This window comes from Humulus lupulus, chromosome 4, assembly GCF_963169125.1.
Source record: "Humulus lupulus chromosome 4, drHumLupu1.1, whole genome shotgun sequence".
NCBI lineage: Eukaryota > Viridiplantae > Streptophyta > Magnoliopsida > Rosales > Cannabaceae > Humulus > Humulus lupulus.
The window spans coordinates 235713301-235730279 of record NC_084796.1 but is presented as its reverse complement, the minus strand read 5'-3'; the positions used below and the strand labels follow the sequence as shown (position 1 = coordinate 235730279).

The following is a 16979-nucleotide window of genomic DNA, read 5'->3' as shown; positions in this document are numbered from 1 at the left end:
CTAAGGTAAAAAAAAAATGAAAGAAAGAAGGAGGAGAAATGGTGTATGGGAGAGGTGTTGAACTTGCTCTATTTTTGGTAAACTTCTACAGCCTTCAATGGCTTATACCAATCCTAGGGGAGAAAAGACTTAAATGCCCCTAGGTCAAATAAAGGTTTCTAAAGGCTTCCAAGGGTAAAACCGTCATTTCTCGCCTATTTCGTTAATCATAATTAACAGCCTCCAATTCCGCTATTATCGATATTCTCAAATACCATTAATTCATATCCCGTTACCCTTTAATTCCCGGCAACGCTCTAATCATAAAATCACACCGAGACTCACCCCGAGCCTCGAACTTAATCCCGTTATGACCAAACCGCTAATTTGCACTCAAAGATCGTCTCATGCCGAATAGCTCGAACAAATCCACATTATAATGTAGCCTCAACAATAAATCACCGACATGCATACGAATATACAATTACACCTTCAACGGGCCAAATTACCAAAATACCCCTGCGATGAAATGTGGACCCACATGCATGCATTTAACATCATATTATAATATAATTCACATAAACATGCATATAAATGACATAATAAATCAATTATGGCCCTCCCAGCCTACTAATCTGACCATTAAACCACATTAGGGATTTTGGGGCATTACAGTGATGGAATCGTGCCTCGAGCCCCCAAGTGGGCCTGCAAAATAGATCCTCGAAACCCCGAGCCTAATTCCCAAAAATCAGAAAAAAAAAATGTTTTTTGGGCACCTGGCGTGGTCGCACCCTACCCTAGAGCGGTCGCGCTAGGCCCTTGGAAACTCAAATCGCAGCCCAAATTTTTGTGTTCTTCCCCAAATCATCCCCTGCGAATTCCAGACTTCAATTCCTTAATCCAAACCAGATTTTCAACCGTTTTACACAAAATTCAACCTCAATATAGTTAATACAACTTATAAACAACATCAAGACATTATAAAACTTCCAATTACCACCTAAAACCACAATTTGAAACTTTGAGTTTGAAACTCAAACTTTTGCTCCCAATCCAAAAATTCCAGTAAAAAATCAGTGACTTGATCCAAATTCATGCATCAATTCAGTAACTCCACTAGTTAATATGGTGAAAATACACATCCAAATGGCCTTAAACCCCCAAAATTCTAAAACCAATAAAAATCCCTAAAATTTTATCAAGGACGCCATTGAAGAACAAATGAAGAAATTTACCTCTGCTTAAGCTTTAATTTCGAATTCTTGGCTTCCAATGGTTGAAACAGATTCCTAGTAGCTTTAAGGCCTTCCCTTGATGCCCAACCCCTTCTAAGAATTCTCAAAAATCAAAGCTTGGTACATGAACTTAGGTGAACCTTGGAGAAGAGAGGAGAAAAGAATAAAAAGAGAGGAATGAGTGCTTTGAACGTGAAGGGTGGCTAAGTTTCAGCAATTAGCCATTTTTTTTTTTCGAATTTTAGGAACAAAAGACCATTTTGCCCTCACATTTGCTTAACCTCAAAACTAACCTCAAGGGAATTTTGGTCATTTAGCTTAAAATTATAATTACACAACTAATCTCTAAATTTATCAACTAATTCATCAAACATAATTACTCCACCAATTAATTTCATTTTACCAATACTCTCAAAATACTAGAAATTCTCAAAATACCCTTTGGCTCAACCCGAGATAGATATTTATCCCCGTTGTAACTTTTTCGCTAAAACCGCTCAAAAGGATTCATTCAGGCCGAAAATTACATATATTTACATAATAATGTGGTCTCAAACACATATCATATAATAATTACAATTTACCATCAACGAGTCAAAATTATGAAATGCCAATTTTTAACAAAAGCGGGGTTTTTAAACACATAACATGCATACTCAATCATATAATAATATAATTCGCATAATTACCCCACGTGCCCTCCCGGCATGTTAATCAAGTACTTAATCTTATTAGGAGTTTTAGGACGTTATAAACGCTATTTGCCAAGTGTTAACTAGAAAGGCACTCAGGACTACAAACACATGCCTGACACATCTAGTGGCTGCGAAGATCACGTTGTCGGTCCTTGTTGTGATAATTTTGAACTATGCAAGTGCACACAATCGTAACAAGTAATAAATCAGTAAGTAAAGTATCATTCCCACAAGGACCGTTACCAATTACCAAAATTTAATTTTTGATTCTAATTGATTGACAATTAATGAATTATGAATTTAATAAACTAAACACTAAACTAATAAAATAGAACAATGGAGAACTCAAAACTAAATATTAAATTAATGGATTAAAAGTTAGGGTTATTAACTTCATCAACTATCCACCTATGCTTCTCTAATGCGAATTTAAGAATTCCTATCTCTAGTGTGATAGCAGATTACAATTATAAATTATATTCTTACTAGGACTTATAATCCTTTACAATAAGTAATATCCTACATCTTTGTGGTAAACTAACATATTGTAGACATTAAGCACGCAATCCCTAAGCTACACAGATAATACAGGTACTCTCGTCCAATATAAATCTACGATTATTTGACTATAGCATAATTATCATTCACTTCTCAGATCTTAGGTTAAAATCATATAAATCATGCAATTAATGCCCAATTAATCACAATCATTAAACAAAAGACAAATAATTCACACTACTGATAAGAAAATCATAAAAACTTGATTAAATAATCATAAGGTTTCAAGAGAATCCATTAACACCCTAAATAAGAAATCAGCTCATGCTAAACATAGAAAAATCTATTAAACCAAAAATCAACATCACTAATCTAGATTCTAAAAGTAAATAATGGAATAGAATGATAGACTAGCTGATCTCCAAGCTTTGCCTCCTCAGTGTGCTCTTTGAGTCTCCTCCTTAGGGTTTTTTTTCTTCAGAACTCGTAATAATGATGATTAAATAGTAATATGTGCTTTAGATGTGAAATCTTACTTTTTCCCCTGCGTAAAATGCCCTATTCTACGAATTAACTACTCAGGTGTTGCGACTCTATAATGAGGTGCTGCGGTCCGTGTCCAAAAACTGGAATGCACCTCGTCTCTGACTACTCAAGCGTTGTGACACTAATATATCTACGCCTCGACTTCAATTCCCCAGCCAATAACGCCTCGGCTCCCAAAGGCAGCGCCGCAGCCCTATATTTCTCGATGGTTCAACCTCTCTGTCTAATCGCAGCGCCGCGGCTCTATGTCCAAGCGTCACGGCTCAAATGTCCTCTTTTTCAACAATTTCTATCTTTTCAAAGTCAAACGCAATCATTTATCAATTACTTCCCATAAATTTGAAATATCATTAAACGTAGGCAACAAAATGTCATACTGCACAAAAATAACTAAATAAACTCAAAAGTTCAATAAAATAACCCTTTAAAATACTATAAAAAAAATACTCTATCAGTTCTGTACAAGTAGCAAAGGGTATGTCCTAAGACACCGTCTGACATGGGGATAAGTGCATCTACCACCATGACAAGTATCAGAAATCATATTTCCCAATAAAGTAATGGGCTTGACATCCACGTATTGGGTCTGCCAAATAACTAATGGAGCCCACATGCCTATTTTATGGGAAGGAAATCTTCATTTATGTATAACTAATCTCATTATGAAAATATTATTGTAATAAACTCTCATTAATGTGCTCAATCCCCTTAGTTGCCTATAAATAAGGCTAGGACATCACTTGTGTTATTGATTTTATCAACCTTACGCAAGAGCACATATCGTAATATGTAGTATATTAAAATCGATCCCACAGAGAATAATCTTTAAGTGTTAAATACTAATCACTATTTTTCTTTCAATTAAAGTTAAACAATAATTCAAGAAAATAAAGAAAAGTAAATAAAGTTGCAAGAAAGTAAACTAATTGCAAATCAAAAATTCAAATAATCAATAAAAATATAGGTCATTAATTTCCCCATATGTTCTTCGATAAGAATCTTTCATCATCTTTAATTTAATGTTCTAATTGCTAGTTTAGGGTTCAAGACTATTCACAAGGTTTTTCCAAATCACAAGTAAATTTAACCAATAGATTAATTCCAATATTCCTATAAAAATTTTAAAGATATTAATAACATTATGTTTAGCCCAAATTTGACTACCTAGGATGATTATGTATATTCCTATCCTAAACACATATCAACATAAATAAGTCAATCCTAGGTTATATTGATTAGGTCTAATTTAGATTTTCTCTTCCAAGTTAAGTACTAAATCAATTTCAAAGTTGATCACTCTTTGAAAAACATTAAGCACAAATCAATATAAACAATTAATATGAACATCAAAATAAAGAATTAAAAAGAAAACGTATTTAGAAACATAGAGTTTCATTAAAACCCTAGAAAAATAATTTAGTTCATCATCTTAAAGTAAAATATCAAACAAGAATAACAATTCATGGTTCGAAATTCAAAGGAACAAGATAAAATAAAGAAGAAGAGTAGAAGGTGAAATTAGTGTCTAGGTCCATCTTCAATCTTCAAAAGCCATTCTTGTCTTGTATTTTTCTCTCCAAAAACTTGCTATCCACCTTTAGATATGATATCTAATGATAACCCTAAGTGAAATTATGAATTCCTCTTTAAATAGGTTTTAAAAAACCTTTAAATAAGTTTACATCGTGACACCACGCTGGCACGTAAAAATTTCACATTGGCGCGCAAAGCTTTCTGCCCAAAGTATTTTTCCCAATTCAAAAATTTTCAATAAAACACATATAACTTTCTCATCCAAGCTCCAAATCAGACGATTCAATATGATTTATAAAGCTGAGAAAGAGATCTACAACTTCCATATCACGAGTTTTTCCCAGAAAATAACGAGAACATAGTCAAAAATAGCATTGAAGTTTCAGCTTTGAACGCATACATAGCCAATACAAGACTTGAACGAAAAATTGTTGCTTGACTCCAAACTTCATACGTTTTCCAGAAATTTCCAACCATAGATATTAAAATAACTACTAACGATAAAATTTAAAGTAAATAAACCTAAAAGACACTAAAATAATTAAAATTCTCAAAAAAAGTAATGAAAAATAACTCTATTTCATTGAGCTAACAACTTATAATAAGATCACAACTTTAGTGCATGCAAAAATACTGACTAAATTAACAGAGGACTTGAACTTTGCAAGTTTTTCATTCTCAATATATTTGATTTATGGAATAGGGCTAATTAATCTTATGAACCAAGTAAAATCATGTGTTTAATCTTTATTTTTTTTAAGCTTCGCATTTTAATTGTAGTTGATGAAAAAATCAGTCAACATTATGAAATTAATTAAAGAAAATATTATAAAATTCTGAATTTATAAAATATTAACTATAATCTTAGTATATATATAGGTTATGTAACGCCCTGGTTGCCCCAGAACAGTTACGGTGAACAGTGGACCAGAAATTTGACTCGCTACCCGAGTCCTTTGGTAAAAAACGTGCTCTAAGTGTAATTAACAGGTTAAGGTATGAAACCAGTAAAAAGGAAATGGAGATTCTCATTACAAATTGCTCTGCAGAGCTAAACAAAACGTTTACAAGTTGTACTCAGTACAAAATGGTCACTACTGTTTAAAATTTACAATCCCGCCGACCTAAGTGGCAAAAATAGGGTAAACCCCCTAGTTCCTCTGAGAACTCCTTCACCGTGGTGGTCAAGCGGCCGCATATGTACACAACACCACATTAGCTCTCCACTCAAGGCTAGGTGAGCTTTTTTTTCCCTTTACCTGCACCACATAGCACCCATGAGCCAAAGCCCAGCAAGAAAACATAACACTTTTCATAAACATTATCAAATGATTATCATTATAATCACACTGAGCATAAAGCTTTCAAACAAGTGAGTGAATATCACTTCAGGTTCTGATAAACCATACTGAGTGACTAACAAGCAAGTCACCAATTCAAATGGAAGAATGACTGCTAGGTAAGCCACTAGCCTTCAACAGGTTCTGATAAACCATACTGAGTGACTGTTAAGCATGTCACTGTTTCAAGTGGGAGAGTGGCTGCTAGGTAAGCCACTAGCCTCCAAGCGCTTATTTCATTCATTGACCCTCAAGGTCGGACTGGCATTAATGCTCTTTGAGCCATTCAATGTTGATCGTCGATTAGATCTAATCTTGTTAGCTTGCGTTAACACGCTAAGGCCGTCCTGACTAAGGAGCCAGCTCAACGTGACCAGTGCCCAATACCACTACCGAACCTGACTAATAAGTCACAGCTTCACAGTTGATACTAGCACCTTTGCCAAATCTGACTAATGAGTCAGTACCATGCGCAAGTGAGCAACATATGCTAAACATTCTTTATTCAATCCAAGTCCATATTAACACAACCAACATGCCTCATGAATATCCATGCATGTCACACTTGGGGTGCATTTTTCTTACCTCCGGTTCGAGCGAGAATGAATTAGAAAAACAACCCTGAGAACGATCAACCTTTAGATTCCTTAGCGGTTACCTAATCATAACCAATTATAATCCATTAATAAAATAAATTAATAAATGGTTTACAATCTAAAATCACACTCCCGGGGTCAATCCCCCACTCTTGGGATTCTTAAAATACTCAAACGGGGCAAAGGAACCAAACCCCGAACCTTAAGGATCATTCCGGGCCCTAAAATAGGTTTGCTGAAAAATGGACTATCGATGCAGCCCTGTCAAATGGCGCTGCAGCCCTATTTCCAAGTCAGAGAGCCCTGTTCTGAGCCCTGAATAGCGATGCTGCGCCCTAAGTGGCGCTGCTGTGCCAATTACAGACCAGAAACTTTCTGGTTCATCTTCTTTGCGATTTCTCTTGAAACCAAACCCTCTAAACCAATCCAAAACCTTACCAAACACCCAATTCAACCCCTAAACTTCATCTACATCATACCCTCATCAAAACCCAATCAATCTTACACAAAGACTCCCATTGATTCCAACTATCCACACCAAAACTATAAGCTGAAAACTATAAAGTAAAACAGAGTATGGCTTGTTTTTCATGGGTGAATTCTTACCTCAAATGGAATTAAAGTCCTTTTCAATGGATGAACCGAGTCTACAACTCCCAAACTTTGATTACCTAGCTTGTATCTTCAAATTGGGACCAAGAACTTCAAAGGAAGAAAGAGAGAAATGGATGTACGGGAAGGAGAAAGTTCTCACTCTGTTTTTGCTCTGTTCTGTACGGTTTCTACAGCCATCCAAACTTCATATATATCCAAACCCCAAATGACCAAAATACCCCTAGGTCTTTAAAAGTTTATAAAGCCTTCCCAAGGGCAAAGTTGGTACTTTCGAACCTATACCGTTAATCATAATTAACGCTTCCCAATTCCCGCTATTCTCAAAATTCCCAAACACCAATAATTCATGTCTCGTTACCCTTTTTACTCCCGGCAACGTTCTAATCATTAAAACATCCCGAGACTCACCCTGAGCCTCGAACTTAATCCCGTTATGACTAAACCGCTACTTTAACACTTAAAGATCGTCTCATGCCGAATAGCTCGAACAAATCCACATTATAATGTGGCCTTAAAACATATCACCAACATGCATCCAAATAAACAATTTACCCTCAACGGGCCAAATTACCATCACACCTCTGTAATTAAAAAATATGGACTCACATACATGCATTTCACATCATATTATAATATAATCAACATATACATGCATTTTATCAATTAATAACACAATTAAGCAAGTATGGCCCTCCCGGCCTACTATTCACGCCGTTAAACCATATTAGGGAATCCGGGCATTACAGGTTATATATAAGAGGATTAAGAATATAGATAATGAAGTGGTAGATTAAAGTTAGGGATCTTTAATTACTTATTGCTAGTACAATTACTATTATTAAAAATGCAATAGTTTTGATCCAAATGATTTAATGTAGAAACGCTGAAGTGGAGGCACTTTATGTAACTAGATTATGTAGAACTAGACAAAATGAGTTGAAATTTTTTATATAATACCATTTACTATAAAGAGTTCAAATAATGTTATTATTTGATCATATGCCGATCAATCCATAAACTTCTATTTATATCAACTGAATCTTTTGAGTCATAAGTTACGATGTGTTTATTTGAAGACCTAGTGCTTATGTCCAGGAGGGTTTTTAGGGTAAGTGGATAGGAACATGTTATACATGTAGATATAAAATTCAAACATTCTTTACAGAAGTTAACAGTTGGTAAATGCATGATATGATAGAATACTAACCATATTCGGTCAATGCATAATTTTAAGAAATTATATTCATTATTATTTGTATTTAAAGATGGTGTAATAATAATAAATAAGCTAACTTTATAAAGATTTGAGGTGAAAATGAGTAGATTTATTTTATATAAAAATTGTGTATTTAACGATTTTTCGCAGTTTTAATAATTATTTTTTAATTTTAACGTAATGTTCTAAATATTTAATATAATATATTTGTAAAATCAATTAAAAGTGATGTTTTTTTTATTATATTAATATAAATTCAAATATTATAAAATATTATTATTATAATAACATTTAATAATTATATTAATATAAATTCTAATTCAAATGTTATAAAATATTATTGTTGTAATATATAATCTTAATTTTTATAAAATTTCGATAGAATAAATATTTAATAATTATATTAATATGAATTTAAATATTAAAAAATATCATTATAATAATAATATAAAATACATAATTTTTATTTTTATTAAAATTTTTATCATTTATATTTAAAAAGAAAACATGTCATTTTTTTTATCTAACTTATATAAATATATATATATATATTCATATAAAAAAACAACAAATATTATAAATATATTATATATAAGTGTTATATATATATAAATAGTAAGACTGTGTGCATAAGAAATTATAATAATATTTATTTTCTATAAAAAATAAATAAATTTATTCTTCAATCATTAATGTGTATGTTTTGTACTTTAAATAAGGTAGTTTGTGATCTAAAATGTTATCATAATATATATATATATATACATATTAAAAAAAATCTTAAACAATGTTTTAATTTAATTTTTATTTTAATATATTTATGTCATTCTTTTATATGTAATATTATTTATTTATTAAAATTCATATGACAATTATAAAAATTTTATAAAAAAAAAATTAAGTTTACTACACTTTAATTACATCTATCTAGTACATAAAAATTAATATAAAAATAAAAATAAAGAAAATATAAGAATAAAATATCAAAATAATTTTAATCCAAATACCAAACAAAGAAAGAAACTAGTTTTCTTTCCCCCTCCTCTTTTACCAAATAAGTTGGTGAAAAAATTATTTCCTTCACTTTCTCTATCTTTCCTATTTTGTCTACTGTCTCTACCAAACACAGGATTAAGAAGCAGAGCCCATAATTATAAATTTCGGAAATTTTTCCTGAAATTTTCAATTAATACCTTCTCAATGAGAAACCACACTTTGTGCAGTTTGGACTCCACAAGCTTGGCGCAGATTATTCAAACATGCGCCGAAACGAAGCAGCTAATCAAAGGCAAAGAGCTCCATGCCCAGCTTCTTCTTACATGGTATCCAGTATGTACCTTTCTCACCAACCATCTAATAAACATGTATTCAAAATGCGGAGTTATTCACTACGCTCAGAACCTATTTGAAAAAATGTCTCAAAGAAACATTGTTTCCTGGACAGCTATGATCACTGGGTTTTCTCAAAACTTGTGGTTTCCAGAAGCAGTAAAAGCCTTTTCCCATATGAGAATCTCCGGTATGAACCCAACCCAGTTTGCGTTTGCAAGTATCAGTAAAGTTTGCGTGTCTCTCAGGTCGATTACACTAGGGAAGCAAATGCATTGTCTTGCTTTAAAATCCGGCCTTGATTCGAATCTATATGTGGGAAGTAATTTGGCGGATATGTACTCAAAGTGTGGACTGATGATTGATGCCTGCAAGTTCTTTGAGGTTATTCCGTGTAAAGATGCTGTGTTGTGGACCGCAATGGTTGATGGATATGCAAAGAACGGTGAATCTGAAAAAGCTTTGTTAGCTTTTGAGAGGATGATTAAGGATGGGATTCTGATGGATCCTCATATTCTTAGTGTGACATTAAGTGCTTGTGCAGCTAATAAAGCTTATAAGTTTGGAACAAGTCTTCATTCCAGTGTTGTAAAGTTAGGATTTGAGTCAAAGGTTGTTGTGGGTAATGCACTCCTAGATATGTACTCTAAAGCTGGAGACATGGAAAGTGCTTCCAATGTGTTTGTGATTGTCTCAAATCACAAAAATATTGTGTCTTTTACATCCTTGATTAATGGGTATGGCGAAATGGATAGAATTGATGGTGCTTTAGACGTGTTTGTTGATTTAAGGAGGCAGGGAATTGAACCCAATGAGTACACTTTCTCAAGCTTGATCAAGGCATGTGCCAACCAAGCTGCGTTAGAACAAGGAGCCCAGCTTCAGGCCCAAGTTATCAAGCTTAATTTTGATTCTGAACCCTACATTTCTGCCAGTCTTGTTAATATGTACGGGAAATGTGGGCTGTTTGATTATTCATTTCAAGTATTCAATGAGATCCGAAACCCAACTGAGATTGCATGGGATGCCTTACTTAATGTGTTTTCACAACATGGGTTAGGAAAAGAAATGATGGAAACATTTGATAAAATGGTTCTTGAAGTAAAACCAAATGCAATGTCATTCACCAGTCTTCTATCTGGGTGCAGCCATGCTGGTTTAGTGAAAGAAGGGCTGAATCACTTCCATTTCATGGAGAAGAAATATGGAGTGGTACCTAGAGAAGAACATTACAACTGTGTTATCAATTTACTTGGCCGGGCTGGAAGGCTTAAAGAGGCTGAAGACTTTATAAATAGTATGCCGTTTGAGCCAAATTCTTTTGGATGGTGTTCTTTTCTTGGAGCTTGCAGGGTCCACGGTGATGTCGAGAGGGGCAAACTTGCAGCTGAAAGACTGATCAAGCTTGAACCTGAAAACATCGGAGCTCTTGTTCTGCTTTCGAATCTTTATGCGAAGGAAGAAAAATGGGAAGAAGTGAGGACTTTGAGAACAATGATGAAAGAAGGAAGCGTGAAGAAGTTACCTGGTTATAGTTGGGTTGATATTAGAAACAAAACTCATATCTTTGGATCCGAAGATTGGTCTCATCCTCAGAGGAAGGAAATATATGAAAAGCTTGACCGTCTTCTTGATCAGATAAAGGAAGCTGGATATGTTCCTTGCACTGCTTCAGTCCCACTTGACATAAATGACAATGAAAAGCTGCAGTTTCTTCACCATCACAGTGAGAGAATAGCTATTGCATTTGCTTTACTAAGTATGCCATCTGGTAAGCCAATCATAGTTAAGAAAAATTTAAGGGTATGCTTGGATTGCCATTCTGCAATCAAGTTCATCTCTAAGGTGACTCGGAGAAAGATTATTGTTAGGGATAGTAGCAGATTTCACCATTTTGCAGATGGGTCGTGCTCTTGTGGAGATTACTGGTAACTGGTTAGATTTTATAGGGCCTGAGATTCAATGGCCGAACGTATAGTTCATAGAAGCTGGTCTGCCATAAATTTATGCAACAAATAAACTCTGTACAGTGTGACGCAATATAGTTTTTGCCAATAACTAATGATATCTTATAGACGCAGAACATTCAGGATTAACCATTAGAGGGATTCCATCCTTTTTTTCTTTTTTCGTCTTCTTGTATCATTTTTACCCCCAGTCCTCTTTGCTCATGGGTGATTTAATTATTGTTTTCTTTGGTAACTGGAAAAGGACGTGTTACATTCTGTGTTTTCAAATTTATCTTTTCCAATACCTTGAATTCTACCTTTTCCAAGTTTCAAGTATCAACGACTCGGGAAGATAATTAAGAAAGCCTAACTTCAGAAAGTGATGTAAGGCGTTATGAGAACCTCACAAATTGCTGGCAGTCAATGCAAACAAAAATTCTTGAACCATTGGTGGCTCTACATAACTCTCTTAATGGAAAATTCTGTACAAGCCAGTGTATTCAAATTTGATAGGAAAAAAAGGAACAAGCTCCGAGCACTTGAGCATGGTTCTTAGGCACACAAACAAACCTAGAACATATTATTACCAGCTACTCAATACCAGTATATATGCTATATCAGGGCAAACCACTAACAGAAGGCACGACACGTATCTAAATACCTAGCAAGGAGTATATTAAAATCCTAAGAAGGGATGCTAAATTCAAAGAACGAATTGGATTAGATCGGGAAATATGTATTATTGAGAGAAAGCAAACGCACATCAAGCTCTTGGAAAACGTGAGCGCCCTTTCTTCTTCAAGAAATCAGGGATTTCCACTGCACTACCATCGGTATAAGTTGATGGCCGCCGATTGATTCCAAGGCTCATGTCTCCTTGTGCCTGCATTCAGTATAATTGGTAAAATAAGAAATATACAGCCAAATTATGTGAAAATGAAAAAGGAGATGCAGAGTTCACTGATACCTGGACTGGCCTTCCTTCACTTTCTTCTTGGCGTTTGAATCCAGTTGCAATAAGAGTTATGCTAACCTGAATAGAAGCATGAGAATAAAACAACATTATTAACCATGCTGCTTATGCTAATTTCTTTATTTGTCAGCTTAAGAATGAGGGAGAACTTACTTGACCACTGATTGATGGATCTATGACAGCTCCAAATATCAAATTTGCAGTTGGATCCACAAGGTCATATATAACCTCTGCTGCAGCATTCACCTACCAGAATACCAGGTCCAAACAAATTAGAGAGAGAGAGAGAGGGAGAGAGGCAGAGAGAGAGGGAGGGAGGGGATAATTGGAAGCACCTCAAATAGGGTCAAATCACTTCCACCGGTTATGTTCCACACAATTCCAGTTGCCCTCTCAATCCCAATGTCTAGTAAAGGAGATTGAATGGCATTTAATGCAGCATCTCTTGCCCTAGTCTTCCCTACTCAAAAATAAGCACCACAGGATTAATATCTCTGCATATGGGCATTTTGAGAAACTTAAATAAGGTAAACAATCACAATACACAAATTATTCTTATATCTCCGTAAACAAAACTCCATTAGTCCCAGTGACATGTGGCACATGTGCAAACTTGGAATTGTTGAACCAATTTAGTTTCATCCTGTCCACTCATATATGATATTTCATTTGATGCTCCAGCTATATAACTTTTGAGAAGTTCTAGTCGTATCTAACCATTTTGACTACCCAAGAGAAGGTGTTTAATGATGGTGCTATAATGAGAACTTGAGATAAAGAAATATAAATGTGGTTCCAGAAAAGAAAACTATAAAATCAAGCAAAGCCATCATAATATCAGAATTGAAACATTTTAGTAAAGTGTAGCTCAAAGTCACCTGTTGCAGTTCCTATTCCCATCAATGAAGAGCCAGCACTAGCCATTATAGCCCGCACATCAGCAAAATCCACATTTACTAGCCCAGGTATCTGCAATTAAAGTAGCTCAGCACCAATTTAAGTGGAAAGTTTTCTAGCAAATAAACAAATATTATTTGATCTTATGTGAATTTCTTGTTTTAACATCAAGATATAGATTCAGAAATATTAGTGCAGGCAGGCTTAATAGAGCAATCTTACACCTGAATTGTTCATATTGAGATTATCATACATGCAACCTAAAAGAGGTAAGAGTTTGTAAACAGAATGCACAGCTGCCATTACCATTTAAAATTAATGTACTCATACGAATACTAACGACCCCTAGCTACAGTCCCAACCTTTCTCCATGATTGAAAAGAGTCAAACACTTAAAGAAAGGTCAGTGGATGGCCTTAATAAAGACAACACCACAAAATTTCTACATCACCAATTTCCCCAAATTTTTGTTTTCTTCTACTCAATTTATAATAACCACAATAATATCTAAATGAGGAAAAAAATCCCAAACCAGACCTATTTTTAAAATCAAACTTTGGCTCGACATCAATAATAAAAAAGGCTGGTGGCTCCAAAAGAGAGGAAAAAACTCAAACAAATACAGCTTCATACCGTGATTATATCAGAGATACCGCGAACACCTTGTCGAAGAATATCATCTGCCAGGTTAAATGCTTCCGTTACTGGGGTAGACTGAGAAACTGCTGTCAACAACTTGTCATTAGGAATGACTATCAGTGTATCAACATTCTCTCTTAAAGCAGCAATTCCTTCTTGTGCTTGAACTGCCCTCCTCCGCCCCTCAAAAGAAAAAGGAGTTGTGACAATACCCACAGTCAATATTCCCATTGACTTTGCAACCCCAGCAATTACAGGAGCACCACCGGTGCCAGTACCTCCACCCATTCCAGCCTGCAGAACACACAAACAACGTGATTTATTAACAAAACACACTTGAAAGAAATTCATTCTACAGCATAACCACTAAACCCAGTCTCATCTGAGAAATTAGAAAGTATTAGAACTGAACTTACCGTAACAAAGACCATGTCTGATCCAAGAAGTGCTTCCTCTATTGATGTTTTGCTTTCTTTGGCAGCATTCATGCCTATCTCCGGGTTTCCACCAGCACCAAGACCCCTGGTAAGCTCCTGACCAATCTGTAGACGGTTCTCAGGATAAACCGGAGACATTCTCATTGCTTGAATATCTGTGTTAACAATCCAGAACTCTACACCCTTCATTGCACTCTCTATCATACGATTTACAGCATTTGACCCACCACCACCAACACCAATAACCTTTATCTTTGCTTCATTGTAACTACTCGAACTTGTTGTGTCTGCTAAGTTCTCAGTAACACTTCCACTTGAACTATCTTTTCTTGGATTGTTGGCAGTGTTGTTACCCTCCCTAAGCATCGAAATTTCAGGGTGTAGATTCAGAAAAGGGTCTTTACTCTGATATGAACTAACACTGTGAGACTTGGAAGAACACTTGATTTGCGGAAAATGTGATTTTTGGCTTACACCCAAATATCCATTCTTCTCGTCTGACATTTTCCCACTGAAACTTCTTCCAAAGTTGTTCTCTGCTTGAACTCTCCCTCTAAGTACAGTAAGTACCCCTGCTGGGTTTCGAGCATCCGAAAGGGTAACATAGGCTGAACTATAGGTCGCCATCCAATAGGGAAGATAATAAATGTAGCAAAATTAAAGGCCCAAAAGTGTATATTCTACCACAAATCTATCTTCGAAGACCTGTAACCCAAAGCCAGACAGCAAAAGACAATTAGTAAAAACGACGCAATAATAAGGGAAAGAAAAGACTAATTCCACAACCCAAATAAGACTCAAGAACAAAAATAACCTGAGCCAAATAATGTACTATACACTAGAGCTAAAAATCAAGCCAAAAATTTACAATAGTATCAATAGTCCTTAAAAATCAACTAACCCCTAAAACCCCAGAAAGTTGCGACCCAACAATAATAATCACTATATCCCAAATGTATAAAAAAAAAACAATAAAACTCGCAGCAACCATAAACCCCAGTGTTAGAAATAAGCAAGAAACGACAATAAATTAGACACAATCCTCAGAATTACACCAAAGTATAGCGGGAAAATAGATAATGTCACCTGAGTTTTAGAGAAACAGAGATGAGAAAATTGGAGAGACGTATCTACCAAATGGGAGCAGCAAAAACTGGGGCGAGCATTTGGGTAATGAGCGAGGGCAGAGGATCGAAATGGGGTTGAGTTGAGCCGGCCTTGGAATGGACACTGCGGTAGACTTAGGTGTATGGCATATTTAAGGAAGCTCACTGGGTTTATTGTGATGATAATGATGTCGAGAGGAGGACCAATACCTGTGAAAGGGGGCACATACTAGAAATTTAGCAACGGTTCTCATGTGTTCACAAGTATACAAAACGACAATTTATTTCCTTACTAACCCCACCATACTATTGTATATCATTAACCCTTATTTGATTATTTTTCACCAATTATACTTTATAGTATTATATTATATGTATTAAGTTGCATTATTGTATTAGTTGTAAAGAATATTAAGAGGGAAATTTCACTATTGATGCATAAAGCGAGTCTTATAACAAAATTATTCCATGTTAACATCATTCTTTTATGCTAGTATTTTCCTAGATTCCCAAAATGCCCCTAACATAAATTGTCATTTTGTCATCTTTTTTTCTGATATTGTCTTCTCTCTCTATCTCTCATGTTTTCCTTTCTCTCAAGCTCTCTCACTCAAAAAAAAAAAAAAAACAAGGCAACTACCATGTATTCTCTTGATCTATAATAATTTTGGAGCTTATCTAATCTGAGATTTGAAGTTGTTCTCTGGGTAAGTTTTGAATCCTATCAAGGCAAGAAACTCCATTTTGGGTTTGGGATCTAGTGGCACAAATCTTATGGGTAAGTATATTTTCATTATATGTAGTGAGGACACTTGTGTTATTTACATTGCTTTAACTATTTCGAACAGATTTGTGTCTGCATTTTAGATTTTTTTACTGGTTCACGGTCGGATTAGAACTGACTTTTTTTGGGTTCTTTGTCTGCCTCGATAAGTTTCGATGAAACTCGATGGTCATCGATGTACCTCGACATGCCTCAATGTAGATTAGGAATGAAACACCTCGATTGTCATCGATGGACCTCGATAGGGACCCGTAGTGTCCTATAGATGACGACATCGATTAACCTCGATGGTCCTCGTTGGACCTCGATATGTAGACAAAATTTCCCATACTTTGCTACCTTGATTAGCCTTGATTGTCCTCGATGGACCTCGATAAGGATCCATAGTATCCTATAGATGACCACCTCGATTAACCTCGATGGACCTCGATATGTAGAGAAAATTTCTCATACTTGGCCACCTCGATTCGGCTTGATTGTCCTCGATAGGGACCCGAGGTGTCCTATAGATGACCACCTCGATGAACCTCGATGGTCCTCGATGGACCTCAATACGTAGACAAAATTTCCCATACTTGGCCACCTCGATTAGACTCGACGGTCCTTGAT

The 16979-nt window shown here is 35.1% G+C and overlaps 2 protein-coding genes across 2 annotated transcripts; one reads left to right on the top strand and one right to left on the bottom strand.

Annotated features, from left to right (window-relative positions):
• Window positions 1-9268: 9268 nt before the first annotated feature.
• Window positions 9269-11827, top strand: LOC133831343 (putative pentatricopeptide repeat-containing protein At1g68930). The gene has a single exon (XM_062261601.1). It carries the CDS (start codon window positions 9457-9459, stop codon window positions 11515-11517), a length of 2061 nt encoding a protein of 686 aa, XP_062117585.1. The 5' UTR covers window positions 9269-9456; the 3' UTR covers window positions 11518-11827.
• Window positions 11828-11958: 131 nt separating this feature from the next.
• LOC133831344 (cell division protein FtsZ homolog 2-2, chloroplastic-like) lies at window positions 11959-15797 on the bottom strand. The gene is made up of 8 exons (XM_062261602.1): window positions 15567-15797; window positions 14460-15185; window positions 14038-14337; window positions 13386-13476; window positions 12843-12967; window positions 12661-12753; window positions 12502-12567; window positions 11959-12417 (listed from the first exon to the last, which is right to left on the bottom strand). Exons 2-8 carry the CDS (start codon window positions 15105-15107, stop codon window positions 12298-12300), a joined length of 1443 nt encoding a protein of 480 aa, XP_062117586.1. The 5' UTR covers window positions 15108-15185; window positions 15567-15797; the 3' UTR covers window positions 11959-12297.
• Between the last annotated feature and the right edge of the window lie 1182 nt (window positions 15798-16979).